The 14,221-nt window shown below is 49.7% G+C and overlaps 1 protein-coding gene across 1 annotated transcript; it reads left to right on the top strand.

Moving 5' to 3' along the window:
- Positions 1–3,469: 3,469 nt before the first annotated feature.
- On the top strand, positions 3,470–13,192 carry LOC307038962 (regulator of G-protein signaling 9-binding protein; the record flags this gene model as incomplete). The annotated part of the gene is made up of 4 exons (XM_079680631.1): positions 3,470–3,748; positions 10,345–10,593; positions 12,717–12,859; positions 13,016–13,192. The coding sequence occupies exons 1-4, from the start codon at positions 3,544–3,546 to the stop codon at positions 13,190–13,192; spliced, it is 774 nt and encodes a 257-aa protein (XP_079536757.1). The 5' UTR covers positions 3,470–3,543.
- Positions 13,193–14,221: the final 1,029 nt, after the last annotated feature.

A 14,221-nucleotide genomic window follows, 5' to 3' on the forward strand; every position in this document is an offset into this window, starting at 1 on the left:
TCTCTCTCTCTCACCTGTCTCTCTCACCTGTCTCTCCTCTCACCTCTCTCTCTCACCCGTCTCTCCTCTCACCTGTCTCTCTCAACTCTCTCTCTCACCTGTCTCTCACACCTGTCTCTCTCTCACATGTCTCTCTCACCTGTCTCTTCCTCTCACCTCTCTCTCTCTCACCTGTCTCTCCCTCTCACCTCTCTCTCTCACCTCTCTCTCTCACCTGTCTCTCTCACCTGTCTCTCCTCTCACCTGTCTCTCTCACCTGTCTCTCCTCTCACCTGTCTCTCTCTCTCTCACCTGTCTCTCTCTCTCACCTGTCTCTCCTCTCACCTGTCTCTCACCTGTCTCTTCCTCTCACCTCTCTCTCTCACATGTCTCTCTCACCTCTCTCTCTCACCTGTCTCTTCCTCTCACCTCTCTCTCTCACCTCTCTCTCTCACCTGTCTCTCTCACCTGTCTCTCCTCTCACCTGTCTCTCCTCTCACCTGTCTCTCACCTGTCTCTCTTTCTCACCTCTCTCTCTCACCTGTCTCTCTCTCTCACCTGTCTCTCCTCTCACCTGTCTCTCACCTGTCTCTCTTTCTCACCTCTCTCTCTCACCTGTCTCTCTCTCTCACCTGTCTCTCCTCTCACCTGTCTCTCTCACCCCTCTCTCTCTCTCTCTCTCTCACCTCACCTCACCTCCTCTCACCTGTCTGTCTCTCACCTGTCTCTCCTCTCACCTGTCTCTCTCTCTCTGTCTCTCTCTCACCTCACCTCCTCTCTCCTGTCTGTCTCTCACCTGTCTCTCTCTCACATCTCTCTCCTCTCACCTGTCTTTCTCTCGTCTGTCTCTCTGACCTGTCTCTCTCACCTGTCTCGCTCACCTGTCTCTCTCTCAAATGTCTCTCCTCTCACCTCTCTCTCTCACCTGTCTCTCTCACCTGTCTCTCTCACCTGTCTCGCTCACCTGTCTCTCTCTCAAATGTCTCTCCTCTCACCTCTCTCTCTCACCTGTCTCGCTCACCTGTCTCTCTCTCAAATGTCTCTCCTCTCACCTCTCTCTCTCACCTGTCTCTCTGACCTGTCTCTCTCACCTGTCTCGCTCACCTGTCTCTCTCTCAAATGTCTCTCCTCTCACCTCTCTCTCTCACCTCTCTCTCTCTCACCTCTCTCTCTCTCACCTGTCTCTCCTCTCACCTGTCTCTCTCACCTGTCCCTCTCACCTGTCTCTCTCACCTGTCTCTCCTCTCACCTCTCTCTCTCACCTGTCTCTCTCAACTCTCTCTCTCACCTGTCTCTCTCACCTGTCCCTCTCACCTGTCTCTCTCACCTGTCTCTCACCTCTCTCTCTCATCTGTCTCTCTCACCTGTCTCTCTCTCTCACCTGTCTCTCTCACCTGTCTCTCCTCTCACCTGTCTCTCCTCTCACCTGTCTCTCTCACCTGTCTCTCTCAACTCTCTCTCTCACCTGTCTCTCTCACCTGTCCCTCTCACCTGTCTCTCTCACCTGTCTCTCACCTCTCTCTCTCATCTGTCTCTCTCACCTGTCTCTCTCTCTCACCTGTCTCTCTCACCTGTCTCTCCTCTCACCTCTCTCTCTCACCCGTCTCTCCTCTCACCTGTCTCTCTCAACTCTCTCTCTCACCTGTCTCTCACACCTGTCTCTCTCTCACATGTCTCTCTCACCTGTCTCTTCCTCTCACCTCTCTCTCTCTCACCTGTCTCTCCCTCTCACCTCTCTCTCTCACCTCTCTCTCTCACCTGTCTCTCTCACCTGTCTCTCCTCTCACCTGTCTCTCTCACCTGTCTCTCCTCTCACCTGTCTCTCTCTCTCTCACCTGTCTCTCTCACCTGTCTCTCCTCTCACCTGTCTTTCCTCTCACCTGTCTCTCTCATCTGTCTCTCCTCTCTCTCTCTCTCACCTGTCTCTTTCTCTCACCTGTCTCTCTCACCTGTCTCTCCTCTCACCTGTCTCTCTCTCTCTCACCTCTCTGTCTCACCTGTCTCTCCTCTCACCTGTCTCTCCTCTCACCTCTCTCTCTCACCTGTCTCTCTCTCTCACCTGTCTCTCTCACCTGTCTCTCTCTCTCACCTGTCTCTCTCACCTGTCTCTCCTCTCACCTGTCTCTCCTCTCACCTGTCTCTCCTCTCACCTCTCTCTCACTTGTCTCTCTCTCTCACCTGTCTCTCTCACCTGTCTCTCTCTCTCACCTGTCTCTCTCTCTCACCTGTCTCTCTCACCTGTCTCTCTCACCTGTCTCTCTCTCTCACCTGTCTCTCTCACCTGTCTCTCTCTCTCACCTGTCTCTCTCACCTGTTTCTCCTCTCACCTGTCTCCCCTCTCACCTATCTCTCTCACCTGTCTCTCTCTCTCACCTGTCTCTCTCACCTGTCTCTCTCTCTCACCTGTCTCTCCTCTCACCTGTCTCTCTCACCTGTCTCTCTCTCTCACCTGTCTCTCTCTCTCACCTGTCTCTCTCACCTGTCTCTCCTCTCACCTGTCTCCCCTTTCACCTGTCTCTCTCACCTGTCTCTCTCTCTCACCTGTCTCTCTCACCTGTCTCTCCTCTCACCTCTCTCCTCTCACCTGTCTCTCCTCTCACCTCTCTCTCTCACCTGTCTCTCCTCTCATCTCTCTCTCTCACCTGTCTCTCCTCTCACCTCTCTCTCTCACCTGTCTCTCCTCTCACCTGTCTCTCCTCTCACCTCTCTCTCTCACCTGTCTCTCTCACCTGTCTCTCCTCTCACACTCTCTCTCACCTGTCTCTCCTCTCAACTGTCTCTCACCTGTCTCTCTCACCTGTCTCTCCTCTCACCTGTCTCTCCTCTCACACTCTCTCTCACCTGTCTCTCCTCTCAACTGTCTCTCACCTGTCTCTCCTCTCACCTGTCTCTCTCTCTCACCTGTCTCTCTCTCTAACCTGTCTCTCTCTCACCTGTCTCTCTCACCTGTCTCTCCTCTCACACTCTCTCTCACCTGTCTCTCTCACCTGTCTCTCCTCTCACCTGTCTCTCACCTGTCTCTCCTCTCACCTGTCTCTCTCTCTAACCTGTCTCTCTCTCACCTGTCTCTCCTCTCACCTGTCTCTCTCTCTAACCTGTCTCTCTCTCACCTGTCTCTCCTCTCAACTGTCTCTCACCTGTCTCTCCTCTCACCTGTCTCTCTCTCTAACCTGTCTCTCTCTCACCTGTCTCTCTCACCTGTCTCTCCTCTCACACTCTCTCTCACCTGTCTCTCTCACCTGTCTCTCCTCTCACACTCTCTCTCACCTGTCTCTCTCTCTCACCTGTCTCTCTCTCACCTCTCTCTCTCTCACCTGTCTCTCCTCTCACCTGTCTCTCTCACCTGTCTCTCTCTCACCTGTCTCTCCTCTCACCTGTCTCTCTCACCTGTCTCTCCTCTCACCTGTCTCTCTCACCTGTCTCTCTCTCACCTGTCTCTCCTCTCACCTGTCTCTCTCACCTGTCTCTCCTCTCACCTGTCTCTCTCACCTGTCTCTCTCTCACCTGTCTCTCCTCTCACCTCTCTCCCACCTGTCTCTCTTTCTCCCCCACCAGGTGTGTGATATGACGAGCAGGTGGAGGCGCTCAGTGGGCGAGCTGGCTCTGAGGGGGAGGCAGCGGGGGGAGTGTGAACGCGCTCAGGAGGCTCTCGGCCGGGTCACTTCCTGTTTCCAGCAGCTGGCGGTGTCTCTGGGCAGCTCAGCGGACGGCAGCTTCCTGAGGGTGGAGATGGACGAGACGAGACACCTGGCTCAGAGAATCTGCAGAGGTGAGACCAAGAACTCACCTGTGGGTGTTGAACCCCTAATTTGGGGAAAATATCAGACAAAGAAACAGAGACGTTTTTAGCTTGCTTCAAGGTCCAATGTATTATGCACCTGTGGCAAGCCACAAGCGCCCTCTGCTGGACAGAGCCGGAAGGTCATCAACCATGACTTGTCATATCTATTACACACTCCCCTTCAAAACAGATGTCGTCCCGACATTATAATCCGCAATATTAGGCCTACATGTCAGCAACATCTATAAACATTTATGAAGCACATACCGCGCTCACTGCTCAGTTTGGCAAACGTGTACACACTCAATTTACACATTTAAGCCCTTGGCTTAGTAGAAAGTCCATCATTGTGTGTGGTGTATATGGTTGTGTCTACCAAGCTTTCCTTCCTCAGTCCATAGGTGTCTGAAGTGTATATGTGTGTATGTGATCACTCTACACGCTTCTTCAAAAGTCCATGAGTATGTCTGGTGTGTGTGTGTCTGTGTATAGGCTTATCTTTCAGTACCCAGGAACAACAGGCTGGTAGTTAAACTGCTGTACCAGAGTCATCCATGTACTTATGGCTGGCCCTGTAGCATAGGGCAGTGGCAGGTACCAGTATACGATGTTAGCACTGCAACAAACTGGATTGCCTAGCTGATCGTATGTGAAGAATGTCGTAGGTCGTCTGTCTCTCACAGGTCGCTGAAATCCAATGTCAGTGTCATTGCTATCTTCAGCTTGAACAGGTGAAAGTGGTGCCGGTGTTCTCTCTCCCAAAGCAATCTCCTCCTGAGCCCCTTGGCCTGACATGTCCTCCTCATTCAGAACATCACCTCCGCCCTGAGCCTCTTGTAGCTGGGGTATGCCTTGTTGCTGATGCTCTACATCCTGGGAGGTTTCTGTAATTTCCCCTTCGGGACCCTCTCTGTGGTATTTACCTGAGGCTGCACTACAGGCAGAGGTTGGACCCTGGGCATGTGATGATATTCACAGTCATCATCCTCGTCATCACTTCCATCGTCGTCTTGATGTGGTTGTTCTCTGTCCCTACTTGTTCTAGTTGTAATTTCTCTTTTTGACTTTGCAGGTTGTAGCTGTGTCTCTAAGGGCAGATGGTCACATGGCAACAGGAGGTTACGGTGTAGTATCCGGCTTCCTCTACCCTTCCCTTGCTCCGGCAGAACTTCATAGATGGGCATGTCTTTCCCAACCTGACGGATGACTTTGTGGATACAATCTTCCCAGTGGCTCCGCAGTTGACCTGTTCCCCCTCTGGGTGTCAGACTCCTGATGAGGACACGATCACCCTCGTGTAGTACACAACTCCTTACTTTGCTGTCGTAGGTTCTCTTGCTCCTCTCAGCACATTTCTTTGCATTTTCTGCTGTGATCTCATATGCCTCTTGCATCTGTTGTTTCCATTTCCTCATATACTCTTGATGGTCTGCATTTCCTGTCTCAGGGGTCAAGCCAAACAATAAGTCTTGGTGACCTCCCAAACAGGAGATAGAATGGGGAGAAGCCTGTAACATCACACTGAGTGCTGTTGTCTGCATAAATGAGCTTAGGCAGTGACTCTTTCCAATTTGGCTTCTGCCTTTCAGGAAGCGTCTTTAGCATTTGGAGCAGCGTTCTGTTGAACCTTTCAACTTGACCATTCCCTTCCGGGTGGTAGGGCGTGGTCCTCGAGCCCATCACTCCACAGTTTTTCTTCAGCTGTGCAAATAATTGATTTTCAAATGCACCTCCCTGATCGAGGTGGATAATCATTGAACACCTTATCTGCCACTGTCTTGTATCTAAAGCGTGTGTAATGATCGACTATTACCAAGATGTATTCATATCCACCCTTACATTTGTCTAAATGCAGAAAGTCAATTGATACCAATTCAAATGGCTGTGTGGTGACAATGGAGGTGAGAGGAGCTCTTGTCTCTCTGTGGGGCTTCTCCTGTTTGAGGCAAGCTCAGCTCTGAGGCACGTAGTGCTCTATTTCCTGCTGCATATGTGGCCTGAAGAAACGGTCTGGAACAAGTGATGGTGTGCGTTCCCCACCTTGACGCCCCATTTCATGGTGGAGTTGTCTCAGAACAGTGTTTTTGTACTTTTCTGGTAGGACCAGTTGTGTCCTGAAAGCAGTCTTTCTGTGAAGTATGCCGTCTTCATCAAGGCTGAGTTTTTCCCAGTCGTGGAGTAAGTATTTTCTCTGAGCATTGAATGATTTCAGCTCTCGTCCTGCAGGCCTCTTACCTAGCTGTTTGGACTGTATCACAGGGCCAATGTTTTGATCATCCTGTTGAGCTTGACATATGGTTGACTTTGAAAGAGGTGTCAGTTTCCTCTCATCTGTCTCACACTCAATAGCCATCACGGACCACACTGTGTTCGTATCTCTTGCTTCCACTCATTGCACTTCGATTGAAGGAGACAACATTTCCTCTTCTTGCATCATCGTTTCAATGTCACAAGGCATTCTTGAAAGGCCATTAGCATCACAATTGTCTCTGCCCGGACGATATCTGAGGGTAAGATGGAAATCTGCTAGCTCAGCGACCCACCTATATCCTGTGGCGTTGAGTTTGGCTGTTGACAACACATAGATAAGGGGGTTGTTATCCGCAAGGTGAGCTGATCAGGTAGTCTCAAAATCTCTCAGTGACCGCCCACTTTAAAGCGAGGAATTCTAATTTCCCTGAATGAAGATGGTAGTTTTTCTCAGCTCTGGTCAGCGTGCGAGATGCATAAGCTATTACACACAGCTTCCCCCCCCTGTTCTTGATACAACACTGCACCTAACCCTTGGTTTGACGCATCCGTGTGCAAGATAAAAGGTTTGTTGAAGTCTGGGAATCCAAGTATTGGTGGCTCAATCAGACAGTCAATCAACTGTTCCAGTATCTGCTGATGTTTGTCAGTCCACGTTATCAGCTGATGTGAGCTGGCTCCTCCGTTCTTTATTTTTCCTGTCTTTGTTCCCGTGTTGTTGTTTTTTTTGTGAGCCGTTCCAGGGCCTGCTTCAAGTGGGGCATAGAGGGGTCCAGCTGTTTGAGAGAGGTTCCTAATATACGGTTGATAGTGACTCAGTAGTCCCATGACTGCCCTCAGCTCTCCCAAAGTCTTTGGTCTCTTCTCCTTTAAAACTCTCACAGCAAGCGTATCAGAAGGGTCCATTTCACTTCCCTCAGCAGACACAATTCGCCCAAGGTAGTGAACATCATTCTTGAACACTTCGCACTTGCTTGATGGGTTTTATTCCATGCTGCCGTAGTCGTTGTAGCACTGTCCTCACACGTTCTACATGGTCGTCGAATGATCTGCTAAAGACTAGGGTGTCATCCAGATACGGGATACATATCTCATCTCTCAGCCCTACCAAACCTTCTTCCATGCAGCGCTGGAAGGCAGCTGGGACGTTCATTAGTCCGAAGGGAATCCTGATCCATTCATAAAGACCCCAGGGAGTCACTAAAGCAGTCATGTGTCTGCTCTCTTTGGCCATGAAGCCCTGGTGATAGGCTTTCCCTTCATCCAAAAGGGGAAACCAGGAGTTTCCTCCAAGGCCATCCATGATGTCCTGCACTCTGGGAATAGGTTGGCGGTCGGGGAGAGTTTTTCTGTTCAGTTCCCGGAAGTCAATACAGAGTCTCAAACTCCCATCTTTTTTCCGAACACAAACGACTGGTGATGCATATGGCGAGTTGGACTTCTTAACCCAGCCTTCAGATCATGCAAGTAGTCTATATAGTATATATATTCAGCTCTATATAGCTGAATAGTCTTTCAGCTATATACTTAGTTGCAGGTTCTCGATGCAGCCGATGTCATCATCTGTTTGTGAAAAGGAGGAAGACTCCTCTCTCAACATCTGGTGGACTTTCTCTTGCTCTAGCTCACTAAGGTGGCTCAGCTTCACAGGCGGATCCCACACATCATTAGCAGCTTGGTTCTCTTCAACTCTGATGTGATTAATCGTGCTTGTTGCAGGGCGAGACCCCTCTAGTATTGAGGCTGGGTACACTGCCTGAATTTGCTGGACAGTTCCAATCACAGTTCTACCTGCCAACACTCATGGTCCGTCGGGCTCTGCACACTCACGATAATAGATGGTTTGGTGCCTTTTCTCACCTTTATGAGCGTGTCACAGAATTCGAGCCCTTCTGCCCAGCGGGGGTTCACATCCGGCTCAAACACTGGCGTTATATCATCTTGTGGGGACTGCATCCGCACCTGGCACTGAACTTGGACAGATGTATGTTTCGGTATGCTGATCCTCTGTTTCTTTGTCTTGACAACATATGCATCTGTTTGTTCAGCACTGATCTGTTTCACAAAGCTTTTTGCTTGAGTCGGCTCCAGGTCAGGGAATACTGCCCTTACTGCATCACCCAGCTGTTCACTGTCAGTAGTGTTTGACTGTTTCAGCTCGCTGCCTATGATGAGCTCAATGACATCGGAGTCTATTATTGGTCGAACAAGCTTGTTACCTCTCATTACCAGTGTGGGGACAGCAACTTCTAATGAAGGGGCATTCTCTGGAGCTAGTTTAAAGGTGACCTCCACCCAACCTGCATATGGCATGTTCTCCCCATTTGCTGCCACTATGCCCAGTGTGTCTGCCGTATCCTAAATCTCAGAAATGTCTCTTAGTCTCATGTCAGGTAAGGTTACTTCTTTCCACAGCTCATCAATAATTGTGACCTGGGAGCCTGAGTCCTATAAGGCTTGAACCAATTGACCTTGGATGTAGCAGTCGATCAGGTATTTCTTTCCAACTAACGGAACCATTTGAGTCTGTTTTTCTCTTTTAGGGGCGGAGCTCATGGTCATGCAATGGGACGGGGGCACAGCCCAGTCATCCACTTGACATACAGTTTAGAACAGTACATATTTACATGAGGCACATTGTTTCCCACAATGTGTGCATTGTTGAGACATTACTGCGTCAGTGGTCACTCCCTGTCCCGTACGAGCGACCCTTCCCCGTTTAACGGATTATATCCAACCTGTCTCTGCCCTGGAGCTCGACAGCCAGCAAGAAAGTGTTCGCTGCTGCCACATCTGTAACAGTGCGTGCAGTAGTGTTCGGTTCCATGCTGTTGACAGACAAAACATCTCCTCATACGCCCACGGTTTGGAGGTGGAGCGCTGCGCTGTGTGTCAAAGCTCTGATGGTATTGTGTATTTTCTTCTCTGTGTCCCGGACCAGGAGTGAACCAATGTCCCTGTGGCGGTCCCTGCCTCTGCTGGCCTGGGAATTGCTGAACTGATGTGGGATCTGGCCCTTGTGGCTGTTGCTGTATAGACTCTCTGATTTGAGACACTTCTGCTCTAAGATCTTTCAGTAGAGCCATCTCAGATCTCTTTAAGCTGGGAGAGTACCAGAGGAGGGATTGTATCTATGTTTTTCTATCTTTTCAACAGGAGCATCATTGGACTGAGCTGCATGCATCATGACAGGGCGTTGTCCTAACCATTTTCTTTTACTCTGCGTCTCTTGCTCACAGGCACAAGCTGCATTCATCCGCTCTAGTAACAGTTCATCAGAGATGTCAGTCTGCTCAAGGTATGGTTGGAGATCACGTTTTACATTATCACTCTGGAGACCAGTACAGTGTGAAGGAACATGTTCTGCACTAAGCATGGGTCATATTTCAGACCTGACTCAGCTTCTTGGGAGGCAAACAAAATCTTCTGTCTCAGGTCAAAAGCTCGGATAAGGAAGTTCTGTGGGGTTTCCCTGATGCCCTGAACCTCACAGGTGAGCTGCTTATAGAGGTCTGTTGCACTCTTCTCCTGGTAATGGGAACGGAGTATACGCCTCGATGTTGGTAAGGTCAAGTTAGTTTCCCCTCCAAATAACTACGGAGCTGCATGCCAGGAGAAATGGCTCTGATCACTGCATCCACAATCTCAGGTTCTGGAAACCCTTTACTTAGCCCGAGCTAAACTTGAAAAAGTAAGCTTATCTTTTTGCCCATTCTCACCAATTTGGCCAGATATTTTGAATTCCTTGAGCCGTGTGCTCTGGGCCGTGTCCTGGCTAGAAGACATATTGTGTGTTTCTTTGTTCACTTTCTTCTCTTTCTCTGTTGTTGCACTTGCTGCAGCTCCAAGGCTTCAATGCCTTTCATTATCTTTTCCCGCTCTTGATCCTTCTTAATCTTTTCCTCATTTGCCAATCTTTCCTGTACACTTACTTGTGTGTCACTTGTAACAGCTTGTTCTGACATTTTGTCTTGAAAATGAAGGAGTTCAGACATTCCCTTATCCTCAAGCTCATCAAGCTCTTCCCTCTGCCAGTAGACCCGGAAGGTCATCAACCATGACTTGTCATATCTATTACATGGGCGTCGTTACTAAACCATGAGATCACCTGCAAGAACATTTCAAAATAAATGCTAATACGTTGGTCAATTCTTAAGGGATTATCAAATAATCAAAAAATATGCCTGTAAATCCTTTACTATGACTTTTTCTGAAAATCTCAAAATTCAAACTTCTTTCTCGTTTTCTCAGAATTCTGACTTTTTTCTCAAAATTCTGAATTTTTTCAGGTGATCTCAAAATTCCTCATTTGTATCTAACCTGTCTGTCTGCAGGTCTGTCCCGGCGTCTGCTGCGTCTGCTGTCAGACTGTGGCCCCGCCCCCTCAATTGTGGAGGACAGACAGGTGTCGGACTGTGGCCCCGCCCCCTCAGGTGTGGAGGACAGACAGGTGTCGGAGCGCCTGTGGGTTCTCTTCCTGTCTGCCTTAGAGCACTTCCTGTCCGACCTCCATAAGGCATACGATCTGATTGGACGGTTCCCTTTGACGCAGCGCAATGACAGACGCTCTCTGGTAAACACAGGTCAGTTGATGCTTCCACTTCCTGTCTGTAGGAGCCCTGTGACTCACCTGATGCTTCTACTTCCTGTCTGTAGGAGCTCTGTGATTCACCTGATGCTTCTACTTCCTGTCTGTAGGAGCTCTGTGATTCACCTGATGCTTCTACTTCCTGTCTGTAGGAGCCCTGTGATTCACCTGATGCTTCTACTTCCTGTCTGTAGGAGCCCTGTGACTCACCTGATGCTTCTACTTCCTGTCTGTAGGAGCCCTGTGATTCACCTGATGCTTCTACTTCCTGTCTGTAGGAGCTCTGTGATTCACCTGATGCTTCTACTTCCTGTCTGTAGGAGCTCTGTGATTCACCTGATGCTTCTACTTCCTGTCTGTAGGAGCTCTGTGATTCACCTGATGCTTCTACTTCCTGTCTGTAGGAGCCCTGTGATTCACCTGATGCTTCTACTTCCTGTCTGTAGGAGCCCTGTGACTCACCTGATGCTTCTACTTCCTGTCTGTAGGAGCTCTGTGATTCACCTGATAGTTCTACTTCCTGTCTGTAGGAGCTCTGTGATTCACCTGATAGTTCTACTTCCTGTCTGTAGGAGCTCTGTGATTCACCTGATAGTTCTACTTCCTGTCTGTAGGAGCTCTGTGATTCACCTGATGCTTCTACTTCCTGTCTGTAGGAGCTCTGTGATTCACCTGATAGTTCTACTTCCTGTCTGTAGGAGCTCTGTGATTCACCTGATAGTTCTACTTCCTGTCTGTAGGAGCTCTCTGATTCACCTGATGCTTCTACTTCCTGTCTGTAGGAGCCCTGTGATTCACCTGATGCTTCTACTTCCTGTCTGTAGGAGCCCTGTGACTCACCTGATGCTTCTACTTCCTGTCTGTAGGAGCTCTGTGATTCACCTGATAGTTCTACTTCCTGTCTGTAGGAGCTCTGTGATTCACCTGATAGTTCTACTTCCTGTCTGTAGGAGCTTTGTGATTCACCTGATGCTTCTACTTCCTGTCTGTAGGAGCTCTGTGATTCACCTGATAGTTCTACTTCCTGTCTGTAGGAGCTCTGTGATTCACCTGATAGTTCTACTTCCTGTCTGTAGGAGCTCTGTGATTCACCTGTTCCTTCTCCGGCTCTATGGAGCTTCCTCATTGGTTAATCATGTGTTGGCACTTCCTGTTAAAGCTCTTAATTTGCATAGTGTCGCCAGCTTCTGAAAATCTCAAAAATATATTTTTTTTCTCATACTCTCCTAATTCTGACATAAAACATTATTTTTGATGTATTTTTCTCAAAATCTGCACAGGCTCATGTTCTGGTTCTTCTCGTAGCTCCTCCTATCAGAGCTACATAATTATTACTAAAGTCTCTCTCTCTCTCTCCTCTCACCCCTCTCTCTCTCTCTCTCTTTCTCTCTCTCTTTCTCTGTCTCTCTGTCTCTCTCACCTGTCTGTCTCTCTGTCTCTCACCTGTCTCTCTCACTGTCTCTCTCTCTCTCTCACCTGTCTCTCTCTCTGTCTCTCTGTCGCTCCCTCTCTCTCTCACCTGTCTCTCTCTCTGTCTCTCTCTCTCTCTCACCTGTCTCTCTCTCTGTCTCTCTGTCTCTCTCTCTCTCTCACCTGTCTGTCTCTCTGTCTCTCTCACCCCTCTCTCTCTCTCTCTCACCTGTCTCTCTCTCTCTCTCTCTCTCACCTGTCTCTCTCTCTGTCTCCCTCTCTCTCTCACCTGTCTGTCTCTCTGTCTCTCTCACCTCTCTCTCTCTCTCTCACCTGTCTCTCTCTCTCTCTGTCTCCCTCTCTCTCTCACTTGTCTGTCTCTCTGTCTCTCTCACCTCTCTCTCACCTGTCTCTCTCTCTCTCTCTCTCTCTCTCACCTGTCTGTCTCTCTGTCTCTCTGTCTCTCTCACCCCTCTCTCTCTCTCTCACCTGTCTCTCTCTCTGTCTCTCTCTCACCTGTCTCTCTCTCACCTGTCTCTCTCTCACCTCTCTCTCTCACCTATCTCCTCTCACCTGTCCTCACCTGTTTCTCTCTCACCTGTCTCCTCTCACCTGTCCTCACCTGTCTCTCTCTCACCTGTCTCCTCTCACCTGTCCTCACCTGTCTCTCTCTCACCTGTCTCTCTCTCTCACCTGTCTCTCTCTTAGGATGTATGGATGGCGTGGTTGCCGTGGCAGCTCGAGTGGCATCAGTCCAGGCTCCGTGGCTCACCATGGAGGAGGAGCAATCCCCTGATCTGACCAATCACATTGCAGAACTGGAAGCCATGCTGAGTGAGATGCAGCTGAGGGTGAGATGCTCCAGAGAGAGTGTCTTATAGCGGACACCTGAACTCCCCCCTGCACCTGGGGGAGTTCAGGTTTAACCAACGATACGATAATAATGTCAATACGTATTAAAGTGTTGTCCTCCCTGAACTGACGTGTCCCCTGATGGTGTTCTTTAGGTTCCGGTGGCGTTCTGGTCGGTGGAGGCGACCCAGCTGGCGGGCGCTGAGTGTGGGGGTCTGGAGGGTCTGGAGGGTCTGGAGGGTCTGCAGGAGGGGGAGGACTCTCTGGAGGAGCTGATGGAGGGGGAGGGGGGCTCCAGGAGGCCGGCCTGCTGCTGCCTGACCTGCGTCTGACACCTGGATCACACACACACACACACACCTGGATCACACACACACACACACACACACACACACACCTGGATCACACACACACACACGCACCTAAACACACCTGGATCACACACACACACACACACCTGGATCACACACACACCTGGATCACACACACACACACACATACACACAAACACACACACACACACCTGGATCACACACACACACACACCTGGATCACACACACACACACACACACACACACACACACACACCTGGATCACACACACACACACACCTGGATCACACACACACACACATACACACAAACACACACACACACACCTGGATCACACACACACACACACACACACACCTGGATCACACACACCTGGATCACACACACACACACATACACACAAACACACACACACACACACCTGGATCACACACACACACACACACCTGGATCACACACACACACACACACACACACACACCTGGATCACACACACACACACACCTGGATCACACACACACACACATACACACAAACACACACACACACACCTGGATCACACACACACCTGGATCACACACACACACACACACATACACACAAACACACACCTGGATCACACACACACACACCTGGATCACACACACACACACACACACACACACACCTGGATCACACACACACACACATACACACAAACACACACACACACACCTGGATCACACACACACACACACACCTGGATCACACACACACACACATACACACACACACACACACACACACACCTGGATCACACACACACACACATACACACAAACACACACACACACACCTGGATCACACACGCGCACACACACACACACCTGGATCACACACACACACCTGGATCACACACACACCCACCTAAACACACCTGGATCACACACACACACACACACACACACACACACACACACCTAAACACAACTGGATCTCACACACACACACACACACACACACACACACACACACACACACACACACAC

Source organism: Notothenia rossii, assembly GCF_949606895.1.
Source record: "Notothenia rossii genome assembly, chromosome: 5".
In the NCBI taxonomy this organism is placed as follows: domain Eukaryota; kingdom Metazoa; phylum Chordata; class Actinopteri; order Perciformes; family Nototheniidae; genus Notothenia; species Notothenia rossii.